Source organism: Etheostoma cragini, chromosome 23 (genome assembly GCF_013103735.1).
Source record: "Etheostoma cragini isolate CJK2018 chromosome 23, CSU_Ecrag_1.0, whole genome shotgun sequence".
Classification (NCBI taxonomy): Eukaryota; Metazoa; Chordata; class Actinopteri; order Perciformes; family Percidae; genus Etheostoma; species Etheostoma cragini.
The window spans coordinates 1,436,215-1,450,532 of record NC_048429.1 but is presented as its reverse complement, the minus strand read 5'-3'; the positions used below and the strand labels follow the sequence as shown (position 1 = coordinate 1,450,532).

The 14,318-nt window shown below is 39.6% G+C and overlaps 2 protein-coding genes across 2 annotated transcripts in view; both read left to right on the top strand.

Moving 5' to 3' along the window:
* The first annotated feature begins 2,987 nt into the window (after positions 1-2,987).
* Positions 2,988-6,687, top strand: LOC117939004 (E3 ubiquitin-protein ligase TRIM11-like). Its single transcript, XM_034864024.1, is given in 2 exon segments — positions 2,988-3,242; positions 4,758-6,687. A coding segment is annotated over 1 exon segment (1,611 nt). The 5' UTR covers positions 2,988-3,242; positions 4,758-4,772; the 3' UTR covers positions 6,384-6,687.
* A 5,802-nt stretch (positions 6,688-12,489) lies between these two features.
* The window catches only part of cpm (carboxypeptidase M), a 19,290-nt gene continuing 17,461 nt past the window's right edge, over positions 12,490-14,318 (top strand). The window contains exon 1 of the mRNA XM_034863778.1: positions 12,490-12,709. The gene's annotated coding sequence lies outside the window, so the exon portion shown is untranslated. The remainder of the gene's footprint in view (positions 12,710-14,318) is intronic.

Genomic DNA, 14,318 nt, shown 5'->3' with positions numbered 1-14,318 from the left:
CCCCCCCCCCCCCCCCCCTTTCCCACATATAACTAAAATACTACACTTGTACTTTGAGTCTTTTCTTTTCGTACTTCTTTATACTTCTTCTTTACTACCTTTTCAGAGGGAAATAATGTACTTTTTAATCATTTATCTGACACACTAAGTTACTTTTCAGGTTCATATTTTTTTACACTAAAAATACGAGTTTATAAAACAAGATGCTTTGTTATAAACTAAGCAAGTACATCTGAAACAATTAAAGTCAATGCATCAACTAGTCAACTGGGGGAAAATGAACTAGCAACTATTTCAATGGCTTAAGTTAGATAGATAGATAGATAGATAGATGTTTATTGATCCCAAGAAAAATGGGAAATTCCTGTGTTGCAGCAGCAACATCAGTCACAAAGCACAAAATATAAATATAAATGAAATACTAGAAAAAATATACTTACAATATACATGAAATAATAATACGAATAAAGTAAAAAGACAAATATATTTGAATGTGTACAGGATGGGGGATCAAAAATGTGCGACAGCTTAGATAATATGCTAAAATGTAAAAATGTATGTAATAAGTTATGTTTCATTTAAAAACGTTTCAAGGGTCCAGAAATGCCCCAATTTTTAAAAAAACTGATCTGATAAAACAGAAACCGGGAGTGTGTTCAGTGCAAACTAAACAACACAGAGCGTGCAGCAGGAAAAGATCCAAGCAGCAAAAACAGCCTGAAGCTGCTAGCTGCTGCAGAAGTGCCACTCACCGTCAGAGGAGGGAAGGTTGTGTAAATCAGCCGTACACACTTTGGCTTCATGCAACATTAATGTGGAGAGCTGCTGACAACACAGAGAGCTGTCTTTCCGACTGACTGGAAGGCTGCTTGGGTGGTGGACTCACTCGGGTGGCTAACTTTCTGCTGTGGTATCTGCAGAGGTGGGTATTAAATTCATACGCATTAGGGTACTAAAGGAGACCTTCAGTAGTTCTTTTTTTTAACCTGGATGCTATTTTGCTTGGGTATTTACGTGACTGATGTCCTTTAGATACTTTCAGTATATTTTAATGCCAATACTTTTGTACTTTTATTTGAGTAAACATTTGAATGTTGGAGTTCCAGTTGTATTTTACTACTACGACTTGAGTATGGGAAGTGAGTACTTCTGTCGTGTGTTTGTGTGTTTGTGTGTGCGTGTGTGCGTGCGCGTGTGTGTGTGTGTGTGTGTGTGTGTGTGTGAAAGAATCTGTTAGGCAGTTATTTCCCATGATGGTGATGATTCACTCATCTGACAGGTGTGGCACAACAATGCTGAATTCCCAGCATTTTATCCAGTACAGGCCAAAAGTTGTTTTTACACCTTCTCATTCAATGCGTTTCCTTTATTTTCATGACTATTTACATCGTAGATTATCACTGAAGGCATCACAATTATGAAGGAACACATGTGGAATTATGTACTTATCTAAAAAGTTTGAAATAACTGAAAACATGTCTTGTGTTCTAGTTTCTGCAAAGTTCCCCCCCCCTTTGCTCTGATTACTGCTTTGCACAGTCTTGGCATTCTTTTGATGAGCTTCGAGAGGTAGTCACCTGAAGGGGTTTCCCAACAGTCTTGAAGGAGTTCCCAGAATGCTCAGCGATTGTCGGCCCTTTTGCCTTCGCCTTGCGGTCCAGCTCTCCCCAAACCATCTGGATTGGGTTCAGGTCAGGGGACTGTGGAGGCGCAGCGCTCCATCGCTCTCCTTCTTGGTCAGATAGCCATTACACAGCCTGGAGGTGTGTTTGGGGTCATTGTCCTGTTGAGAAATAAATGATGGTCCAACTAAACGCAAACGGGATTGGATGGCATGCCACTGCAGGATGCTGTGGTTGCCATGCTGGTTCAGTATGCCTTCAAATTGGAATATAAATCCCCAACAGTGTCACCAGCAAAGCCCCCCCCACCCACACCGTCACACCTCCTCCTCCATGCTTCACGGTGGGAACCAGGCGTGTAGAATCCATCTGTTCAGCTTTTCTGCGTCACACAAAGACGCGGTGGTTGGAACCAAAGATCTGAAACTTGGACTCATCAGACCAAAAGTCCAGAATTCCACTGGTCTAATGTCCATTGGTTGTGTTTCTTGGCCCAAACTAATCTCTTCTGCTTGTTGCCTCTCCTTAGCAGTGGTTTTCTAGCTGCACTCACCTCACATTGGGGAGTGACAGTGGCCGATGGCGTAGGCTTCTACGTCACCCGGATCGTTGGTCTGATTGGTTGAAGGACTATCCGATTGCGTACAGAGTCCTTAGGACTGTGCCCAATGATCACGGTCTCTTGTGCGGTAGAAAATACAGAGCAGACTCCCCAGACCAACGCTCAATCTCACATCTATTGAGCTTGGCTTGGTCTGGTGATAGCCCGACTAGGGTCAAACAGTGTATTCAGAGAAAGGGAGAATCCTTGCATTACGTTAAGAGAAGAATTTTCAAAATGGGAACAGGAAAAGCCTGTTTAGCTCCTTTTCAAATGGTTTCCCAATTGTAAGCAACATGCATGTGTGGCCTGAGAAGCAGCGCTGAGTAAGTGGGTTGCGTCCATGAAAGATTTTCCAAATCTTCTCTGCCAATGCCAAACAGCTTATTCTGCTATTGACTCGTTTGATGGCTTGGATGATTGACGTTTGAAGAAACAAGACACATTGACAATTTAACAGTTCGTTCATTTCACAAACAGGAGTCTCAGGACACACCACAGAAGGAGGAGGTGACACCACAGCCTGGCACCTCCTCCTCCTGCCGATCACAACAATGCTGTGGGATGGCATCCTATTCTTTAATTAGCATTTTTTGCCAGTCAGCTAACGTTGCCAATGCCCAAGGCACCAGAAGCTGAAATCAAGTGTCATTAGCAACAGCAACATAACCTGTTTGAAAATGGTAAATGACACTTGGCAGATGTTTAATGGGCGCAACCCACAGTGCTGCTCATCCCACAATTGAGTTTGAAAGGGAACTAATCAGGCTTTCCAACGATATACAATTTATAACCAAAAAGCATTGTTCTCACCACAGAGAAATAATCTACCGAACACCAATATCCTTACTTTTTGTGCTAAGTTGTTGTTGTTGATTAAGCAATACAATTGGTGCGTTTATGCCTCAGGAAAATAACTGTCAGAAATCTGTTCCTCAGTTGGAGTTTTGCTTTTTTATCTCCGGAGAGAAGTGAGACACTCAGACTGACGGCACATCTTCAGGCCGGATCACTCCCAGGTCAGTACAGTTATTTATTTGTTGCTGTGTGTTAAATGGCAAAAGTACTCACTTTCCGTACTCAAGTAGACGTGCAGATACTTGTGTTAAAAAATAGTCTGGTAAAAGTAGACGCTCTGATTTAACTTCTTAACTCAAGTAAAAGTAACAGAGGACTGGCTTCAGAACTATACACCAATAAAATGAACTGACAACATAAGTTACATGACTTACAGTTCTCAAGGACGCACACACACAATCTCAGCTGATTATCCTCCGGACAGACAGTCTCTTTTTCTTTTTGCTCACTTTTTCGCGATGTGAGGCTCGTGTCCACGCTATTCTCCGACATGCACTCACAATCACAATCAAAAAGATATCTGAAAAATCAATTCAGTACAGTTACAAAGTATTTGTACTGTGTTACTTCCCATCTCTGGTGTTAACTGATACTAAAATCTATATGAAGAGACTAAAATGCTCACCTTTGTAGGTTTGAAAGCTGGCTGTTGGTACAAATGTGTCATAAACTTTTGTGTAGTGAAGATAGTATTAGCATAACAGGTTTGCCTTTAATAAGAACATCATGTTATTGTTTAATCGGAGTTTAATGTAAAACTTCATCAGCTTCTGTTCTCAATGAAGGGTAGAGTTAAACAGCCACTTCTCGAGTTTATAGTGAATGTTCTGCTACTGAGAACAACTGAAACTGTCAGTATTGTTGCTGAAATTGTTAAGTAAGTTAAGTTTGTTGTTGCTTTCTACAGTAGAGTGATGCATGTAAATAACATTAAAGGCATTATGTGTAGACTTTGTATGTGATTGTAACATCTTTTAAATTATTCTGGTTGGATGATTTGTTTTGGTATTGGCATTCATCATTAGCTGTGTTTAAATGGGCCAAAATATTCCACTAATAATCAGAATAATAGTCGGAAGAGACCGATTCCAAGGAATTTCTTCTCAGATTTTTGAAAATCCATTCAATGGGAAATTATAATTACAACTGGTAGGAATGAATATGTTCTGTCTGTGCATGTTTGCCCCAATTGGGGGTGACATTGGGGAGGGAAGAAAACGTGGTATAAACCAAACTGGTCTGTTCTTGATCCATTTTTTGTTGGTCTGCAACACCTCAATGGTTGAAAGGCTCGAAACAACGACTCGAGAAATGATAAACAACGCGGGAATGCACCAAATCATAAAACAACTACTAGCTCTGTTATTTTTCCGCCAGATTAGACACTTAACAGCTCAACCGGGTTAAAGAAATATTGCCTGCATTGACTGCAGCTGCTGTAAGATCTTCTTGTCTTCAATAGTTCTTGCTTTTTATTTCCACTTGGTTAAATGTGTAGTGGCACAAAGTAAAGCTTGTGACAGTTTCTATCAATTCAACCATTTTGAGTCACCAAAATCACAGATTTTCCAATTGACACATGTTCAGCGTTAGCTGTACGATGCAAAAACATTAATTTGAAAATAGTGCACGAAAAAACCCTTTTTGTAATGACCAATGTTGTGTCACACTTTCAGCTGCCGGGTTTCAACATGTTGGCACCGACTGAGGAGCAGCTTCTGTGCTGCATCTGCCTGGATGTCTTCACTGATCCAGTCACGTTACCATGTGGACACAACTTCTGCAAAGACTGCATCACGGAGCACTTGAATTTTAATTCCCAGCGCCAGTGTCCCATGTGTAAAAAGCACGTTAATAAAAAATGTAAGCTTGGGGTCAATACTGTCATATCTGAGATGGCTGCTCAGTTCAGACAGTCAACAGGAAGGACAGCCAGCAACAGCTCACAGCAACAAGTTGACGTTTCCTGTAAAGTTCCTACTGAAACCAAATGGACACCCCTGAAGTACTGGTGGTTATTGGCAGGCCTGGCATGCGTGATCATTATCTACCTAACAGTAAACCTAAAGCTTCATCAAACATTGTCCAGCTTGAAAAATCATCTGCTGTTTGAGAACACGGCAAGCAGCATGTGTCGTTAGCATGGCAGACCCCTGGAGCTCTACTGCAAGAACGACCAAATGTTCATATGTCGGTCCTGCGCTTACTCAAGTCACAGATTTCATGACGTTGTTTCGCTAAAAGAAGAATATGACATAAAGAAGATAGAGCTTTTGAAAATAGAGGCTAAAATTGAGCAGAAGATCCTGGAGAGACAACTGAAAAATCAGGAGATCAAACATTGGCTATGGGTTCGCAAGGAAGCCGCCGAAAGAGACCTGGCTGGTGGTGTTCAGGTCTTCACTGCTCTGATTCAGTCTTTGGAAAGAGCCCGGGCAGAGCTCATCTTGATGATTGGCGCAGAGCAGAAAAGGACCGAGTTACATGCCAAAGGTTTCACCGAAGAGCTGGAGCAGGAAATCTCTGAGCTGACGACGAGGCGGGCCGAGGTGGAGCAGCTCTTACGCTCAAAAGACCAGCTGCATTTCCTCCAGAACTTCCCATCCATGAGTGCTGTTCCACTCACCAGAGACTTGCCAGAGGTTTGTCCAGCTTTGAATGGAGGAATCCTGAGGACAGCTATGGTAACAGTTGTAGATCAGATGTCAGAGGTAGTCGGAAATGAGATGGAGAAGCATCGTGAAGCTGAGCTGGAAAGCCTCCAGCCGAAGGCACTAGATGTGACTATGGATCCCGATACTGCACATCCATATCTCATCTTGTCTGATGATGGGAAACAAGTATGCTGTGGTGACGTGAGGGAGACGCTCCAAAATGACTCAGAGCGATTTGAATTTGGACTTTTCGTCTTGGGAAAGCAGAGTATCTCTTGTGGAAGATTGTACTATGATGTTCAAGTTAAAGGAAAGACTGACTGGATTTTAGGAGTGGCCGAAGAGTCCCTCAACTGGGATGAAGAACCTGGAAAGGGCATCTGGGTTCTGTTTCATAGACATGGAGATCGGTACTTTGCACTTGATAAAACGTCTGACCCTCTCCCTGTGCACGATCAGCCTGAGAAGGTGAGAGTGTTTGTGGATTATGAGGAGGCTCTGGTCTCCTTTTATGACGTAGATGCTGCAGCTCTTATCTACTCCTACACGGGCTGCTCCTTCACCGAGAGTCTTTACCCATTCTTCAATCCTTTCCCTAGTGAAGATGGCAGAAACTCTGCGCCTCTGATTATCTCTCCTGTCCATTAATTACATATTAACACAGAGTATATCATTGCCTTTGCAACAACCTGCTGTGTTTTATACTTACAGCTGAACACATGTGTTGTTAGTTGGTTACAATATGCAGTTATGCATTTAGAATTTGGATGAAGCGTCCAAGATGGACCAGTACTAGCCATTTGTGTGTGACGTGTAATGTTCCCACCTTCCACGCTGTGCTGAGGAATCTTATGTACAGGTTAATATGCCGATTAACCGAGTCAAATAATACAATTTTAAATGCTACAATCAATCTTGCACTTAGTGCTGCAGATATTTGTCAAACTATGGAATCACTGGAACACGCACCTGTGCCTGTTTTAATTATTGGGCATTGCTATGTGTAGGTTTGTATTTATGTGTGTCTCTTTTGTGATATTTTTGGGAGTCAGTTTGTCTAAATGTCTTCATGTTTGTGTTTGGTTTGTACCCCTCTTGTGATGTGTTGTGTGTATTTTTTATCTGGCCCTTGAGTCTGTAAAGAAAATAAAGTGAATAGTGTCATTGGGTTATCGCACAGATAGTAGGCAACCACATGACGCTGTATTCTATGGTGTTAGCTGTTGCAGTGTGTTTGCTAGGGTGTGTAAATAGTTGTTAAGGTGTCACCAATTGATCGCTACATGAAGCTGTTTCTAGATTGCTAGAATGTGGCTATGAGTTTTCAAAATTGTTCTGGTTAAGTTCTTACAAAGCTCATTGTATTTACTAAAGTAGAAAAAAAAAAAAGTGTGTATTCAAACAAACCTACGTGGTCAAGGTTTAGGCAACAGAAAATCTTCATTTGTTCTCCAGCTCAGTGTATTGCTTGTTATTGTTTGTCACTGCTTGTGTTTCTTATATAGTAAGTAAAATTAAAGAAAATAGATCACAAAAAAACGAATATCTTCATTGGGGTTTAAATAAGTATATATGTATACAAAGTCTAAAGTGAAACCCAGGACACAAACAAGACACAGGCCGCTGTTCTCCAAAGCAGAGGGCCAGAAGTTTGGAGCGAGGAGATCTCAAATAAGAGACTTGGAAATAAGCCCGGGGAGTTCTAATGGCCCTTCAAAATGTGAATCAATCATACGCCTGATTTCATCTACTGCTGGTTGTGGAGACTGAACAACGTTTTATCGCCTACAAGTTATCATGTGAATGTTTTGAAACCTTGAGAAATGAAGAAGAACATTGAGACCGAGGAGAGCCGGACACTCCTCATCTGGCTAAGATAAGATTAATCTGCAGCTGTGACTGTGTGAAGGAGCTATTGTTTCTTTATTAAAACTTCAGTGAACTGTGTTAACCTTAAAACTTGTCTAATACACCCAGTTTCTCTTTAACCAATAGTATAGCAGATTATATGATGTCCTAACCCACTTTTATGTAACACAATGATGGTTCAGCCCACATTTATGTTAAACAACTATACACTACACCCATTATGTAAATCAACTTTCTGTATACACTCGCTTAATAAAACGGCCGAGAAGGGAATGACAATTTTGGAAGACTGCTGAATGCATTTCAGCTTTATTCCCCTTTGCCAAAGAAAACCAAGTCTTGTGTCCGTGAGTAATCTTTTCCACTCAAGTCCTCGAACCTAACACTGGGTAATGTCAGCGCTGTGATTTCTGAGAGATATGATGTTGTCTTTGGAGATCAACCAGCACTGAGACACAGTCAAGACCCAACGGCCCGGTTTATCAAGAATAATCCCAGCATCAAGCTGGGTGTCCCGTCACATATCTTACAATATCTACACTATGTAAAATTAAAAAATAATATTTATAAATACAATATAAGACAAACATTTCCCGTTTTTTTAACATTCAATACCGAAATGTCCCAGTCTCAACACAACTGAAATAATAATAATTTTTGTGCACGTGTTTTTAGCACTTACACTACCGGTCAAAAGTTTGGGGTCATTCACAAATGTCCATTGGACTCCATTCTAGACAGAATCCAGCTGAGATCAGTTACCTTGTTTTTTTAACCAGGGCAGTTTCCAGATTACATTATGTGCTTACATAATTGCAAAAGGGTTGTTTAATGTTTTCTTAGTTAGTTTTTTAAAAATGATATCAGATTAGTAAACAAAATGTGCCATTGGAACATTGGATGAATGGTTGCTGATAATGGGAAATGTAGATATTGCATTAAAGATCAGCCCCCCCACCCAGATCAGCTGGTATCCTGTCTATAATGGAGTGGAAGGGAAATTTGTAAGTGACCCCAAACTTTTGACCGGTAGTGTACATGTTTTATATAAACATATAAAAACATAAACAATGCACCAAATGATGCTAGCATACTAGCCATACTCTTTTTGACTGGACCTGTCATTATGCTCACTGTTAGCTGTCATGTCGAAAAAGAAAGAGATGCAGAAAAATGCTGCGTTCATGGTGTTGACGCTCGGTATTTGTGCTAAGCGATAAAATAATTGTCCCTCATCCTGATGAAAACACCTTTTTTTGCATGTGGGCGTGCATTGACACTAAGGGAAATGTGGTCCCCATGAGAGAGTGGTATCCATCTTCTTATTTAACTATTTAACTCTCTGCAAAAAGGCAAATGGAGCATATTTCCCAAAATGGCCTAAAATGCATACAATCCCTTTAAAGGTCATGAAACCTCTCTAAGGACCACTGGACCCTCTCAAAGTCCAACTGAGACAGATACTCTCCATGTGTTTCACTTGTCTCTCTCTCTTTCTCTCTCTCTCTCTCTATCTCTCTGTTTTCAGGTAAATTAAAGTTTTGTTCTGTGCTCTTTGGTTTCAGAGACAGATAATAGGAGATAACAGATAAATCACCATCGTCGTGTTTTACTAACCGAGGTTAGAATTACACGGAGAGAGACGAGTGAATCAGTGATGTTGTACCTGTCGCTCATCCCTCCTGCTTCATTAACTTCCTGTTTCTGAACCTCGCCCCCCTTCTCCTTGACCATGTCTGTTTAAATGAGCTGTCAATCAAACAGCCGGGCCCCCCGGAGCCACAATTACTCTGAAATTATTACCTCAACGTAAAAAGACGGAGGACTAAAAACCATTTAAGTTCTGTCGGTTCACTTCCACGCAAGCATAAGCAGAAAAGCAGAAAACTCCTCGTGACACTCAGTAGAGGAAATGCCCGAATATTCATTTCATCTTTGATTCAGCAAAGAATAAGATAAAAAGCTGCTTATTTTTACTGTTCCTTCTCAATATGTTTCACTGATACAAAGCGTGCACTGGTTTAACAGTTAGTTAATTAATGTTTATATGAAAAGATTATCAAAGTAAATTAGTACCAATGGACACAAAACTGTGACTTTATGACTGAATACTACGACCAATTTTAGTTTTTAAAACGTCTCCTAAACCTCATGAATGCCATTTGTTTTGTTTTTAACTGTGGGTTAGAAATAAACTACTAAGTAAAACCACAAAGATTACAACCTCCTCAAGGACCCCTAAGACTTATTCAATGCCCCTTAATCTTCCTTGAGGTAGCTACAAACCTCCTAACGATGAAAATGCCGATGAAAAGTTCTGCAACCATCTCCACAAAATTTCAATATTCACAATGCCCCCAAAAACCTTGTTAAGGACTCCCAAAACTTATCCAAGGACCTCTTCAAGGACTCCTATTGCCTGCTGAAGGACCACTACAACCCCTTTAATGACGGCTACAAGCTCCTCAAGGGCCCCTAACCACATCCTATAGGAAGACTGGACCCTCTTAGGACCATAGAATCTATTTAGGTACCCACACATTGTACTCAAAGACCACCAGAACCTCTTCAAGGACTCATCTAAAAATGTATACTCTTTGCTTGTTGTGTTTAACCAGTTTTCTTTCCTTTTTATTATGTGTGTGTGTGTGTGTGTGTGTGTGTGTGTGTGTGTGTGTGTGTGTGTGTGTGTGAATATACAGTATTTCTCTTTCTATGTCAGTAGTTTCTACTTGTCTCAACTTCTTTCTACTTAAATTGTGTCTTCTGTTATGAACCTGTGATGAATAAGATCATTCTGGCATATAATTTAAAGTCGGCCTTTCCATAAATAAAAAATGCTTCCCCACATGATGAAATTAAGGTAGTTTAAGGTCAGTAGTTTGAAGCTGCAGACAGCAGATGGCAACCAATCTGATGTCACAGATGCCTCCTGTCTGAATTCACCTGTTGTTTTCCTTCTATAGGGCCCTGCTGCAGACCTCTTCACAGACTCTTTAGTCCTGTTCAGTCTCGCTAAAGCACTTCTGTCCCTTAAAACTTTGGATCCCTGCAGGGTAAGGATCTGGCGCTAGAACCATAAAGATTTGTTCATGTTTAAAGCCCTAAAATGAATGCAAGACATGAACACAAGACATACCTTGCAATGTTAGATTTGCAAATTTGGCCTTGTATCAGTCTTAACCTTATTTTTATTCATTTTTTTTTTTTAAATAGCATTTATGTACGCACTTTGATTTCTATCACCTATTTTTTTTATAAAATACTCTGTGTAAATGTATGTAGTGTAATAAAGAAGTACAATAATTTAAATACGTGAGATTAAAAGCTAAAATGAAAAAGGTTCAAATGGGTTCCACAGCATCTTTCAAATTATTATCATGAAGTTTTTGCCACAGTTTCTCTTATGCTTCCACGTGGAGGCGCCAAAGTACTTTTTAAAGAATTCCTTTACTGGTTTTATCTCAGATTTAATATTTACAGTCTGTTTTAATTGTAAGCGCTATAAAACATTAAACTTTATTTATTAAAACGGGCTGAATGGGTCACTTCTAGGAGTAAAAGATCTGAATTTAATGCTATGTCACCCAGTTCGTCTCAATCTGTATTAAACTTCAAGTTGAGGGACTTTAAATATTTGACCTCAAAGTTTGTTCTAAGTAAATAAGATTATAATTGAATGACAGACAGTATATTAATAATATTATTTTAGATGTCATAAACAACTCCCATAACCTCCTCAATGACTCGTTGTCATGGCGCTTAAAAACCTCTTTAGTGACCAGTACAACTTTTTAAAGGCACATACACCTCCGCAAGAAGTCCTACAACCTGTTGAAGAAGTGCTACAATATCCTCAATGACCTCTACAACTTCGACAAGGTCACCTAAAGCCTCTTCTTTCTCGTTAAGTAAAGAAAGTCATGCTAACATGCAACCTAACTAAAATGGTCACGTTTAGCTAAGCTAGTTAGCATTGTCACTGCCACCACGTTAGCAATCTTCCGTTAGCATTTAGCTAGCTCAATGCACCGATGTCAATTTTATAAACTATGGTTCTACACCTTCAGAGAGCTTTTAGTATCAAAACCGTGTCCAAAATAACTTTATATACTGTTCGCCGACTTCTGTCCGACTTCAAAATGGTACATTTAATTTATTGAATTGTTGCAATGGAACGAAAAGTGTAACGTTAGCGTCCATTTTGTTTTTAACTAGCTTGTTAGCGCTCACCATGGACGTATTAAGAGAACTGTGCCTACAACGTAACGTAAGTAAAAACTAAACAAAGTTCAATGTGTGTGTCACTTTTTAGTAAATAAAATTGAACTTAATCCTCATGTTGTCCTCTGGTCAAGTTGACCCATTTTCCTCTATCAATGTTCTTTTTAATTACCCAAAACAACACGATTGATTCCACACAACGCGCTTTGGTAAGTACAAATCTCTACTTTCATTAATTTTGGGGTGTCTTATTCAATTTTATAGCATTTGAAAAAAATTTATCTATAGTCTGATTATCCATCAACATACATTCCTTTAATTTAAGTCTAAATAATTCCTAATTTCTGCTTTTCTAACTCAAACAGGTATGCTTTCCTATAAATGAGGTTTTGTTTGAACATAAAGAACTGTAAAACTAAAGTGTGACAAACATTGAACAAAAGCATCAAAAGTGATGAAATAAGGAATTAAAACGTAAGAAAAAGTTAACATTGAAAAAAAAAAAAAGCCTCAGCAAAAGTGTTGATTTTCAATATTGACGGGAAGACAACACAAGGGTTTTAAGGGAAAACACACAATTGTTACGTTGCGCGCGCACGCACACACACACACACACACACACACACACACACACACACAGAGAGACAGCTCCGCCTCCCGCTGGTGAATAAGTAACATTCATTGAAAGAAGCGGACAGACACACACCGTAACAGACTCTAAACTGTCTCACCTCTGCAGGGGTAGCAGGCTCGGCACGGTGATCGGTGTCAGTCGGTGTCGGTCGGTGGTGGTCGGTGTCGGTCGGTGGTGGTCGGTGTCGGTCGGTGGTGGTCGGTGTTACGTCATAAAGTCATATACGGACCGGCGAAGTGGCAGACAGGTAAGACCTGCGACCGTCGGTACTGGTATAACTGTCTCTTAGTGCCTTTAGCTTTAGGAACATCCCTATAGTATTTCTAAAATATATCCCTGTACATTTACTCAAGTACTGTACTTTTACTTGCGTATGTCTGTTTTTATGCTTCTTTATGTTCTACTCCACTAAAATGTCAAAGGGAGATATTGTTATTTTTATTACACTACATTTATCTGACGGCTTTAGTTACTTTACGTTACAGTTACTACGAAGTAATGTACAATATAACATTTCATCATGTTTTATAATATATGTTGTACATAGCCTAATTATAACTTCCCCACAGTATATAAATGGTTAAAATCTATTACAAATTGAACAACCACAACTGTAAAACAGTTTATTTTTGATAGGCTACTTCAATTAAGTACATTTGCTAATATTTTGCATACTTTTTCCATGATATATAGCAATTGTTTTTGCTACTTTTACTTAAGTAAAGCCACTGAAAGCTTCTTCCAGCGCTGCCTTTATTTACTTTAAAAAAAAAAAAATGCAATATCCTATATTATTTTGGATAAAGATACAAATTTATTGATCCCTTGGTGTTATTCAAAGGCTGATTAGTCTAGTTGTTTTTAGACATTTTTATGAAGAAAAGTTACATTATATCTTTAAGTAAATCACACAAAAACATAAATAAAAGAAGAGAGAATGTTGGACGCAAACACAACTCCTAATAAATCATCATGTTGCTCTACAACTGAGTAAAATATACCTAGCAGCACAATAGACTTGTATCTCGTGTACAATGCAAATGCACATGCCCCAGCAGGCATGCAATGTGACACACATTCCTCCCAAATGGTTTCACACCTTTTTATTAGTGATTGGCCAATATTTGGATATATAGTGTGTGTAGTGTGGAGGTATATAGTCCACACTATATATCCTAAACCTTTGCACATATAGTACCTCAACAATATTTGCACACCCTGCACTAAACCATCGATTCTTATTTTTATTTTGTTATATTGTACATATTTAGGGTTATATTGACATATTTTCATTGTCAATTAATCTGTGGAACATTTTCTTGAGTAATTGATTAGTATTTTGGTCTCTAAAATTTTGGAAAATTGTGAAAAATGTGGATTAGTGTTTCCCTAGTCTTAGTTTTGTGTCACAGAGGAGAGAAAATACTACAATAGAAAATATTCACATTTAAGAAGCTGGAAGCAGAGAATTTTTTACATAAACCGATAAATCGACGCCTCGGGATCCCCCAGTTAGAGCCGGTTTATGTGTCTTGGGAAAGGGAAGTTTTTGGTTTGCATAGCCGGGGAAAAGCCACAACACACTTTGGTCAAATTTGAGATTTGCTCTGCAAGTCAGTCTGGCCAAGAGCCCGTTCAAGCCCATTACCGATGTTTCTAAATGGAGACGCCAATCACAACCGTTGAGGCGGTCTTTACACGATGACGACAGCACAGCGACAGCAAGCAGCTTCTTGTTTACATTCAACCCAACTGCCACCGAAGGGCAGCAACCCATCGACCGCTGCTACGTCACCAGGATCTGACCGCTGCTACTCCACCCAGATCTGACCGCTGCTACGTCACCAGGATCTGAC